This window comes from Heloderma suspectum, chromosome 2 (assembly GCF_057233095.1).
Source record: "Heloderma suspectum isolate Gila_16-S chromosome 2, 16-S_ref, whole genome shotgun sequence".
NCBI classification, from domain to species: domain Eukaryota; kingdom Metazoa; phylum Chordata; class Lepidosauria; order Squamata; family Helodermatidae; genus Heloderma; species Heloderma suspectum.
The window spans coordinates 40,815,213-40,827,552 of NC_139459.1; the positions used below are offsets into that span (position 1 = coordinate 40,815,213).

The 12,340-nt window shown below is 41.2% G+C and overlaps 1 protein-coding gene across 1 annotated transcript in view; it reads left to right on the plus strand.

The window, feature by feature from the left end:
* Positions 1 to 12,340, plus strand: part of ZSWIM6 (zinc finger SWIM-type containing 6) — a 115,426-nt gene that overhangs the window by 78,770 nt on the left and 24,316 nt on the right. The window contains exons 5-7 of the mRNA XM_084833298.1: positions 8,669 to 8,848; positions 10,268 to 10,444; positions 10,709 to 10,855. Of these exons, the coding sequence (XP_084689424.1) occupies positions 8,669 to 8,848; positions 10,268 to 10,444; positions 10,709 to 10,855 (504 nt within the window). The remainder of the gene's footprint in view (positions 1 to 8,668; positions 8,849 to 10,267; positions 10,445 to 10,708; positions 10,856 to 12,340) is intronic.

The window sequence follows — 12,340 nt, forward strand, 5'->3', positions numbered from 1 at the left end:
AATGGGGGATGTTCACAGCAATGTTCCATGCTTGTTTAAGGCAGAAATGGATTATAGGCTAGTCTCCAGAACATTCTTAGGTTTTCTTTGCCATTATTGTCTTGGTTGAGTTTAGGCCTTTTGTGCTTCAGAACTGCCTCCGTTTTTCCAAGTTTCATAAGGAGTTTATTTTTACTGCACAGCAGTGTTCTCAAATCAGAGTTCATCAGATTGGCATGCTCCTTGCAATGATTGCTCATTGATTTCCCATTGTAGTATATGGGAGATAATATTGATACCATGTGGTATTTGCTGCTTCATTTCTACAATCCTCTTGGAATTCCTGCAAGACGTTTTCATATCTAAAAATGTAACTTGGGATGAGTTTTATATAATGGCCCAGTTCAGACATAATGGAAAGCCATAGCAAGCTTCGAGCTTGCAAGCTTCCCCCTCCTCCTCCTCTACATATGAGGGGAAAGCTCCACATATTTGAACTAGCCACAGTTCCCTGTTTACATTCGAACTTGAAACTGAGGTTAATCTGGGCCTGTTTTGTTTTAACAAGCGCATTATGTTCAAACGCAATCTGTTCTAACAGAGAAGTGATAGTTCAGAAACAAACATTTTGAATCTCCTTCTCACACATGAAGAAGGAAGGAATGCATAAGCCTAAGATTTGCCATGTGTTCTCATAAGGGGAAACCATGACTTCCAGCTACATCTGGACCAGGCCAGCACGTGCTTCAGAGAAGGGGACACAGATATTACTGAAAACCTTGTAGCAGTTCGGCAGTACCCATGTCTGTCTTGGGGATGGGTAACACTGAGGTATGCAGATGATGCCAAGCATTTCCATGTTGCAGCTGTTAAAACCTGAATGAGTGGTAGTAACATCATTGTATGTTTCACATGTAGTATGAGAAACAGGCCTTGGTTTTTTTTTAATATTAGGTGCTTCAGCACTTGGCTTGTGTGGGAAGACTTAAATTGATACCTTACCAGATGGTACTCCATTAGATGCAGAGTCATGGCTTTTTAAAGCGTGCTGTACTAGCTTAAATGACATTCCAAACTGGTGGTGTTACCATGCTGTATTACAAAGCTTGACTTTAAAGAAGAGATAATAAGATAAGGACTGAACATCAAACTGTACTGCCCAGTAGAACTTTCAGAGTACCTCTCACATCTATATGTGTATACATAAATCGAATGTGCTCGCTGTGAACAATTTGCTTTGCTGATAAAGTTGCTCAGATTTGCCTTGACTTGTAGTCCGATATTGATGCTGGTCAGACTGATAAACCTCAGAAATTTCTTGTCCAGGTGTATTTGATATGGACAAGGCAGCATACAAACTTTTAAAATAGTGGCTTCAGTTTTCAGGACTCTCTAAATATTGTGCATCTTGGCTATATTCAAAACCGGCACCAATAATTTTGACTCGGTAGCTGTCACTTGCTCTTCACCATTAAAAGCCCCCTGAAGATTTCCTCAGCCCATTTAAAATGTTTTGAAAAGTGGCTGAGAAGGAGGTGTGATGCAGGGTGTTATATAAAATTGGTCCTGAGCCAAGTCACATAGGCAAGCCACTGGAAATGTAGGTACGACTGGGTGGAACCATTGAAGGTTGATGCCAACAGGACAAAGTGAGAGCTGCTTCTCACATTGAAAAGCAATGTGCATACTCAAGACAGGGCCACAGACAATCTTTGCTCTCTTCATGAATATATTTAGGATACATGTGTTGTCAAATGACTGGGTGCTGCATTTAGGCTTCACACACTACTGAAAAATTTACAGAGGCCTTAAGAGTAACCCAAGCTTAGTAGCGGCAAGAAAGAAGCCGTGACAGAAAAGGAGCCCAGGGCTTTGTTTGAAGGCACACAAGTCAGCAACCTTCCTGAAATTACGTAAGCCTGGGTTTGGTCCATGCATGGATGGGAGAGACTGACTGGGAATCCTTTGTACACTGCCCTGGGTCCCCTGATGGAAGAAAAGCAGGGTATAAATTTAATGACAAGCAGTTATGAAGGTGATAAATGGCCTGTTCCAGCAGTATTGTGAGTTAATGAGGATGTTCCTCTGGTGATCCAGCAATAAGGACCTTGTCTCATCTACCATGGTTTCTTGGCACGTTATTTTCCCCCTTATAAATATTTGCAGATGGCTGTTCCTGACTTGTCTGAACTGGTTGCCATAAGTATTTCCTGTCTGTGTGTGATTGTTTACAAAGCTGAAGTAATCCAATCAATGCACAAACACTACTCCCTGCTGGCTAGATTAAAAGTCAAAGAGCCATTTCCTGTTTGCTAGGGTATAGTTGTAACTATTAAAATACATTGTTGTTGTTTTTAAAAAAATACCTATAATCTATACACTCATGTTGGTCAGAGTGCCTGATAGTGTCGGTTTCCCTTACTACAAGCAAATAAGAGCAGTGATGCAGCATACAGTCAGTAATTTGAAGACTTTATTTGTGCTATCATCAAGTCTGTATTTACTACTAATAATTTTATGACACACATACTCTGGTTAAGAATGAAATGCCAGTGTATCAGCTTAGTCTGGAGAAAAGTTTTCCCCTGGATCATCACTCCCTAATTTTGGAGCACTATTACTGGGTGATCAGAGCAGTCTTACCTTGAATTAGAAATATAAATATGTGACACTTTAATTCTAGGGTTCCCAATGTGGTGCCTGCAGACACCTCCCTTGGTCCCCACCAGGCCCCCTGCCCCTCCTGTTTTTTTAAAAAAATTAATATATTTTTAAAATACAATTTTAAATTCTTTTATAACTCACAGGCCCCAGAGGCATCCTTTAAAAATAGAAATGGCAAGCATGCCATTTGACACTCTTTCAAAATTCCAAATATGCTCACTGACCCAAAAGATTTGGGAACCACTGCTTTAATTCATTTAGAGGATCTGAGCATGGATTGAATACTAATTCCTATCTCCATTTCATATAGATAATGTGGAGCTATTGGCAGAACGAAGCCTAAAGTCCAGTGACTAGTTTCCATGAAACATATTAGAATCCCCTTTCTCCCTTGACATTGAGACCAGCCTTACAATGTAATTCTCTCTTGAATGGAAGAAAAGCTTTAAGGAGGTCTCTCTGCTGTGTCCCTTTGTGTTACATCCACCCTCCACCACCATGCACAGAACGTAGCTTATGGAAGGAACATAATTCCCCCTTGCCGTCAGTGCTGCAGGTAATCTATTGCATTAATCAGCCAGCTAGTGTGAAATGCATGGGGAGTGATTATACTATCATACGCAATACAATCAGCATGAAGTACTTGTCAAGACCAATACATCAAAGTTTAATTCAGTAATAGAATGAATTAGAGCAAAATGAAACATTATACCAAGAACTGCAGCACCCATCACAGGTTCTTCCTCAAACGCTCTGTAGGAAAACTAGATTCCATCGCGTGTGTGTTTATGAATAAAAATTACAGTCACCCTGTCTCAATCGTGCATGCTCATATCCTTGAGACTCTTACCGTGGACTGTGTAGCACAGGAATGCTTACTGTGTATTCTCTGTTCATGGTAGCACTGATTTAATTAGATTGTCCCCCATTGGGGCCTGTAATTTACTTTTAGTTCTAATGGACCTTGTATTGCATGGGCAGAGCTTATTTTGGTGACAATTGAGCTCATTCATCTTGGAAGAAGATTAAGGTAGGGATGAAGTAGAGGATTATATTAGAAGGTCTCAGTCTTCCATGTTGATTGGACTGATTGCCTTCGCTTCTAATAAGACTGCAATAAAAGCATGCATCTTATACTTGACATCCTAGAAGTTTGTTTGGTAATACTTCCTTTCTTCAACCACTGTAAGGAACTGGTCCATTACAGATTCCACACTGTCAATAGTATAACCATGGATTGCTGCTGCCTCTCTTCTCCCCGTTGAGTTCCCTGAGTTAAACTATGGTGCAGCAGTATACCTTGTTGGTATCAGTGCAGATGTGACTCTTTTAAGCAGTTTGAAACCAGAGTTTGGGGCTGGCTTTTAGATTTTGGTTACAGCCAACCCTGTTGAGTTTTGATGCAGACATAACACTGCACTATGGTTTTAACACTGACAAGGGAAGGGAGTTGGCGCTGAGCATTGGAATAGCGGCATAGAATGATTCCTGTTTGCATATCCCAGGAATGAATGACAGTGTATCCAAATAGGCTCTTCATGAGCCCTGAGTATACCTCATACTTGCAATTCATGCATCACACACACATGTGTTAAAATTTTGTTCCTCATACTTGTAGTGTTTAAGAACTCTTTGCTGCAACGGATGAACAAAACTACCTCTTTCCAAGTTTTATGGGAGGTAGTGCAGGAAGCTCCTGTGTGGGGCATCCCTAATCATTTCAGGGGAGAACTCCTCTATAGCCCTATTCAGGCCTGCTTGTGGTCTAGGTGAAGTGCATGGAGAAGAATAAAGTGGGACTATGACACTGGCCCTGCCCATCTTAACATGGACTCATTCAGCAAGACATCTGCAAAAGGGCACCTACTCACCCTACAGCTTCTCGCAGTTGTGACCTCCCAATGGCACAGAGTATCTACCCAGATAGAGCTGTACACAAATAGGTGCCCCAGTGCAGATATCATGCTGAACATGGGCTAACGCGTTAGCACAGCTAACATGCATATGTTGAAGGAGCAGGGCTAATGCAATGGCTTTGCCTTTTTGTGGAGAAAGCCTGATTAGTGCTTATGACTGACAGTTAAATAAAGTTCCTTAGGGATCTGGTACTCTGGTGACATGTTGCTAAGAGCCAAAGGAATGTTTCAAGCCTACATAGTTGTAGAGCCCAACAGTCACTGACTGTGACCTTCCAGGTACTCCACAGCTCTCCGCCCTCCTGTGTGTTTGGTTCTGGGTAGGCAGCAAAAACAGGAGGGGTTCTTGAACCTTTGGTGAGCCTTCATGCAGCTGATGGGCTGCATTCAGCTTGGTAGCTCATACGTTATGCAGCTCTGATGTGTTCTTATTCTAGAATTGCATAGTTTCTCCAGTATCCTCAGAGAATCTCAGCTTGTACTCTTTTCAAACCCAGCTGGCACTGAAGCAATTAAAAGTGGGGAAAGTCTACTTAAATTTTAGAAGGGTAGAAATAATTTGTTATAAAAGTAAGAGTCCTGTGATTCCTTATAGACGAACAAATCTATTGTGGTGCAAACGTCCATTGACAAGGGCTGGCTGCCTCAGATGCTTGAAAGGAAGCTGGTAGATGTTGCATAGAGATAAAGAAAATCAGTTTTTACACCATTTAAAGACTCGGACACCAGAGACATATAGGTGGGATGGAGTTTGCTTCCCATAGATTGGCTCTGTAGTAAAATAAAAATAATAATTCTGCTTCAAGAAAACTGAAGTCTGACTGTAAATATTATACAATCTAAATGGATTTTCAGAATTATGAATACTTATGAAGAAGCTACGTGGGGAATTAAAATGCTGTGCTCCTCTGACCGCTGGAAACTTCATAAAGTGTCCCCTTGGGCTTCTGAAATTTCACCAGGCATCCTCCATTCAAGCAAGCATACTGTTGAGATTATAAGGACTAAGAACTTTAATTCTGTGCCCAGTATTGTGTTCAGTGTTTTTCTGCATTTGTGCAGAACCTTAGGGTGCATACTGACTGGATCATATTTTGTGCCCCTGAGCAATAATACCACCTTCACCTGAATGGAGTCGCAGTAGCTGTGCCCAGGCTGTGGACTGCTGCCCCAGGATATCCATCTAGTGCCTTCCTTAATGATCGTTTGCTGCCTTTTGAAGATGCATCTCTTCCAGCCGGGGTTTTAGAAAAATATCTGGTTAATTCCATATGGCATTTTATGTGCTGTCTCTCTGCTCTTGGTTTTTGACTATGTTTGACATGGATATAGTTTTGATTCTACCCTGCTAGCTGCCGTGGGTTTCCTTGGATGGAAATACAGGGTATACATTGACCACAACAGCCATCTCTTTCATTACAAATGAAGTTTTATCAGTTGTGTAGGAAACTGGTATTAATTTCAAAGGAGCAACTGTACATATATATCTTTCATGACTTAAGAGACTGATGCACGCTGAGAAGCGTAAGCACGCAGTTAATAGCAGCTACTGTGAATATAACTTAGCACTTTAATAATGTCATCTTGTATTTATTACTTTAAAACTAATATAAGAAGAAACGTTAGTCTCTGATCTCTAATCTCGTTCTTTTTACTTGATGGATAATAAAACATGGATGTCCAGTTGGTCATTTGTAATGTCTGTTCTAAAACTAGAGGTCTGATATGGTGAAGCCTCCTCTTATTCAGGGCAACAAAATAATTGTGGAACTAGAACTGACAATACCTCACTAAGATGTGACAGTTTTAATATTCTTTCCCTTGTGTGAAATTAATACCAAATTGCAGTCGCAGCATGATGCGTCTTCCAATTATCTTCAGGGAAATATGAAATTTGCATATTGGTTTATGATGTGTGTGTGTGTGCCTCTGCACTGAGAAAATTGGATAGTACGCTGAGTTGCATGGCTATTAAGGAGTGAAACCTAGAAATGTAGCTCCAGATTCTAGCCTGGGTCAAAGTTCTGTACTTCTGATTTTGTTATAATGGCTGGCTGGCTATATTAAACTTGAAAGTAGCTTTAAAAATAAAGTGAGTAGTTTTCACAATTGTTTAGTTTTGTCGGGCCTAAATATAATCTGCAAAAAAGTGTAGAAGTTGCATTTTTTGATCCAGGTGGTTGTCCTGCTTCAGTGCTCCTGTCATTCCCAGTTCAGCTACTGCTGGAGAAGACAAAAAGAGGAGCAGAGGCCTGAGCTCAGATCCATCAGGATCAGAAATTTTTCTCTGTTCTTTCTCCCATGGTGACAGGGAGATAAGCTGATACTGCTGGGTCCTTGGCAGGATCTGATGACCATCACCAGAAGAGAAATGCATCTTTTCAACAGACCAGGACTGTGAATGATCTTGCAATCAGTAGAATGCAATATTATAGCCAGATTTCCAAGAAACTGCTCCAAGCTCAATAAGTCTCTTGGAGCAGGCCACTGTAAATGCAGTTTAGGCTTAAAATGTTTCTGAACTGCTGTGCTATTATTGAGTATATTAACTCCATGCCTTGGATCTTGGCAGTTCCCAAATTGGCATCCCAATGACTCTAGCAAGGCCTCTTGTAATCATAGAGGGTGTCTAGAAATTCAGGTGGTTTAATAATGCACCATGTCTTGAAGTAAGGATATTTCTCATTTCAGCCTGCCCTGCTGAAGCAATGGCAAGTATCGCTCGTATTAAACTTCTAACACTAACAGCTGTTGGGGAAGTACATGGTGTAACGTTTATAAACTAAAGAATACAAGGAAAGATGTTAGAAGCTGGTGGCTTGACTGGGTTTGCTCGTACTGTCTCCTAACAAGATCATACCTCCTGATTGTTGAGAAAATCCTCCCTACTTTTTGACCTGAATAACTTCTGGGGACGAACATAACGTGGCAACCTTAGTTGCAGATTCACATTTGCATTCTTTGTTAGTCACATTTGGCTGCTGCGTCTCCCTCTCTGAAAGGCTGTCATTCATTTTTAGCAGATTCTGCAGGTTTCTGAAGTGTGTAAAAACTTTTCCTTGATGAACAAATGAAGTGTTGCTAAATAGTGCTTGTAGATGTCTTCACTATGCTTGTCAGAGTCTGCAACAGCAGCAAGACAGCTGATTTTAAAAGCAATATCTTTATATTTAAAAATGTTCTGGCAGTTCCTGATTTATTCATGCTTCTCCTGGCATGCAGTGTCAGGGATGTAGTTCCTGCATTGGTTCAGAGTTAAATGTCAGGAGAAAATTAGATCTGTAATTTTTTCCAATGGGTTTCTCACACATAATTGCAAGAATAATTAAGAAGCACATTTCTGTTCTTGGGAAGAAAAAGGCAAGCATTGCTGCAAACCCCCCCCACACACACACACACCTGGATTTGGGAATTTCATGTCCTACACAAAAGTAACCTGACTTGTGCATGCTAAAATACTACTTCCTTGTAGAAGAAAGATCAAGATGGAGTAAATCTTCTAATTTATACATGTATATTCTTTGTGTAGACCGGAAGCTTGCGATTGCCTAATACTTCCTGAAATGTCCTTATATAAATTTTAAGCTTTCAATGGGACTTGCTTTTCAGTTGACCTCAGCACTTTTTAGATCTCCCAAATGCAACTCTCAAGAGGGAGTTTGGCACATGTTTTTTTAAAAGCTATTTGAAGATTTTTCAATTACAGAAGTGCAATATGTTAACCAACATTTCATTAGCCAGCATTACATTAGGCACTTATTTCAAAATAACTGCTTCCATACTGTCTTTTCAGAGTCACCAGAGATCAAATTCATTGAAAATGTAACACAGTATTAAAAATCACAAGATGCTGTGCAGTTGTATGTTTTCTCATAATTTCTGCCAAGCTGCCTATTTTCTTTCCAAATGAATCTTTTGGTTAACTCCTTTCAAGAGACTGAAATGCCATTATGCTTGTCTTGCTGTTACAGAGCCTTGTCCTGGAGGTGGTGGATTGGGTAATGTGGCTTTGCAGTATAACATTGCCACCCATTTAAAGACTTACATTTGCTGTGCTTTTCAAGCTTAAGTTAACTTGCCCCATTGGGTTTTGTGTATCCTTTAATTAGGTGCTCTTTGGATGTGCATAGTCTTAAATCCGCATTGCAAGGTGGAACAAAAGGCCAGTTGGCTGAAACAGCTGAAGAAATGGAACAGTGTTGATGTTTGTCCCTGGGAAGATGGGAACCATGGAAATGACCTGCCTAGTCTAACCAATGCTTTGCCTCAGGGTGCAAATGCAATCCAAGGTGAGTCTTCAGTTAATTTATTCACTGAGACTCATGAAATATTATTTAGACATTTATGCCTTGAGACCATTTTGTTCTTTGTTCTGCAATAACTAATGCTTCTGATTTTTCATACTCATGGCAAAGGGAGATGGTGCCACTCCTTGTGAAATGATGCTAAGTTTACGAATTGTCCACACTTCTCTGGTTGCATGCGCAGCCACTGAAAGCATTTCAAGCCATTCTTGGGGAATATGAGCCATAGTTTGCACTGTTCCTTTATATCAACCACTTTCTTAGCCTTGTCATAGGTTAAAATCCAAAGCTCCATTTTAGTATCTTTGTCCCTTTTGGGTATTAAATACTCATTTCAGAGACTGTATTTCAGCTTGTTGATTGCTTGCATCTGTTCTCTAGATGCCTTTCCATTGTAAAAACAGTGCTCAGTACAGCATTAAGGAGTATGCATGTACTTGGAGCTGCGTGTACTTGGAGTAGTGATGTAGCAGCAAGAAGGGGTATGCAATGACAACCTTCTTTCCAAAATCAGTGTATGAAATAACAATTAACTGTAGATATATACATACATACATACATACACACACACATACATACATACACACACACACACGTGTGTGTGAATACCTCACAAAATATATAAAAGGAGTGAATTTGCTTCATCAAGAAAGCCTTAATGACGTAGAGTCCTTAGCCACTTCCTTGTTGAATTGTCAGTTGCACATGAAACTGCCCATTTCACCAGCTTTCTAATACCACCAGTAGCAATGTAATATGAGAGAATTCATAGCTTCCTACAGCATGCTGTTTCTCATATCTCTCTCACACGCTTCCATTTAGCTTCCTAACCTTTCATCCCATGCAATGTGCCCCCCAGCAAGCATTGCACCAAGATGTCAACAGTCCTGTTGCTGTGCACTGACAGGTTCAAGTCACTACTGCAGAGGGAGTGTCTTCCTGCTACTCAGAAGCACATTGCAGTTTTCTGTAGTGGTGTGATTTGAAGGGGTGGTCTTTAATTCAGTGTTTAATGTTGTAACATACAATAGACACAAGCCGTGTATGAAGCCTCATTTCTATTAGTTTACAGCTGTATTTCTTTAGCACAAATCTTTGACTCCCAAGAACTGAACTTAGGCATTTCCATAATTATTCCAATTTGGGTCTGAACACTCAATACACATTGTGTACATAGACAACGTTAAGGCAGGTTGTTGACTAGTAAGCCACCTTTCATATTAACAAAACTTGTCATATTTTTATAAAGCAAATAATAGATTGTAGGATAGCTTTTAGTCTCTGCTCATTAGGGAGCATGTAGTGCGGTATTAAGGGAGAGTAAACTGGAGGCGAGTGAGTAAGCGACATGTTGCCATCTAAAGGAATAAAAACTGAAGCTGTTTGAACTTGTGGGCCTGACAGATTCATCAAACAGGTCTCACCGGACGGTGTTCACTCGAGCCATTGAGGCATGCGATCTCCACTGGCAGGACAGCCACTTACAGCACATTATTAGCAGTGACCTGTACACCAACTACTGTTACCATGATGATGCTGAAAACTCGCTCTTTGACTCTCACGGGTGGCCCCTCTGGCATGGTAAGTGGCTCAACCGGAAAGATGTTTCCATGACTTGATGCTTTGTTCAGTTTCTATGGCGCTGTTTTTGGGGATGGGGAGAGGAATTGAAAAGTCTGGCAGCCGCAACAGAGCTTCCCTTCAAATGGTCTTTCTTTCTTCCTTTTTTTTAAAGTCCTGTTTTCATAGATTCTTAAACAAAACCCTTTGACTGGTCCCCTGAGATGGGGTTATTGCAGACATGGATGTACTCTTTAATACCACCTTCCCCTTTCTCTCTGTTAGAACATGTGCCTACAGCCTGTGCAAGGGTGGACGCGCTAAGATCTCATGGCTATCCAAGAGAAGCACTGCGACTAGCAATAGCTATTGTTAATACTCTAAGGAGGCAGCAGCAGAAACAGCAGGAAATGTTCCGGTTCCAGAAGAAAGGTAGGAGGAGGGCAAGAGGAGGGCAAAGGACACAACGTGGTGAGAGTAGACCTGGAGTGGGGCCAAGTATAAGGAAATGCTACTTGAAAGTAAAACACTACAGGTCTGCAGTGACTAACTGGCTGTGAGAGGTGGTTTAGGGATAAGACAGCTTCTCTGAGCCTCTCAGCAAAATAACAATCCCCACAAGGGTTTAGAGCAATGCTGGTTTAGAGCGCTTAGGTTCCTCCTCCTCCTCTCTCCCCTTGCCCCCTTCTTTTTACAGTATCTAAATTCAAGGCAAGGAAGGTTGCAGGAATATATTCCTGCCAACAAGCAACCCAGGTGTTCTAGGTGTAACATTTGAGGAACACCACATTCTACACCCAAACTTGGGGTCTCTCCACCCTCTTTTTTTTTTTTTTAGATGTACACCTTCCATTTTTCAATTGATATCTAAAAATATAGAGTGATGGTGGCAAACGAGTATCTGAAAATGTATATTATCATAAAAATCCTTATCTGAGATCTGGGTTGGGTTCAGTGTCCCTGTTGAGTGTAAGCTCAGTGGCCAATCTGGGTTTGCTGCTGTATAATGTGTGAAACAGATGTTGTGGTCAATTTACTGGTGCATCATGGAATGGGTCTCATCAGTATTAATAGAAACCTAGGGATTGTTCTTGTTTGAAAGCAAGCTTTTGTTTGACATTGGCTCTATTGGTATGTCGCTCATTTATTTTTTTCAAATGAAAGAATATGCCAGAGCCCTTAAATAGAAATATAACGTTTCTGTTTTCTCCCTCAAAGAATTTGTGTGTGACCATTGCTTCCATTTGAACGTTTCTGTATCTATGGTGTGTTTCATGTGCAGATTCTTTCTCCCCTTTTAGATAGGGTACTGTTCAACATTGCTTTAAGTCCCGCCTAATGGATCTAAGAGGCGAGACCTAACCCAATGTTGAATGACACCACTTCTGTAATAACAGAAATTCACCAGGTAAGAATGTTTTTAGGAGGAATGGAAATAAGGCTATCCTTGGAATGGAACTAATAGTACCCCATTTGAGTGTTCTTTTCTTCATATGATTAACTTTGCATGGAGACAGAGTAAGGCTATGTACACTGTCCCAGCCCATGGCATTGTGCTCCCTGCTGGTCCTGGCCCCATGGTATCTGGCTTATTTGCAGAGGGGAAGCCTGCTGAACACACATAAGCATATAAGAGCAGCCATGCTGGATTGAACCAAAGGTCTATCTTGCCCAGCATTCTGTTCCTATGGCAGCCAGCCAGATGCCTTTGGGAAGCCTATCTCCAGCAACACCGGACAGGCCGCCCAACAAGATCAGCCTTGGATGGCCTTCTCTCTGCCCCATCAGCCAGGGTAGCTAGACTGGTGAGGATGAGGGAGAGGGCCTTCTCTGTGGTGGCCCCTACCTTGTGGAACTCTCTCTGGAGAGCTTCCGCCACGCATTGAAAACCTGGTTGTTCAGGCAGACATTTGGGGT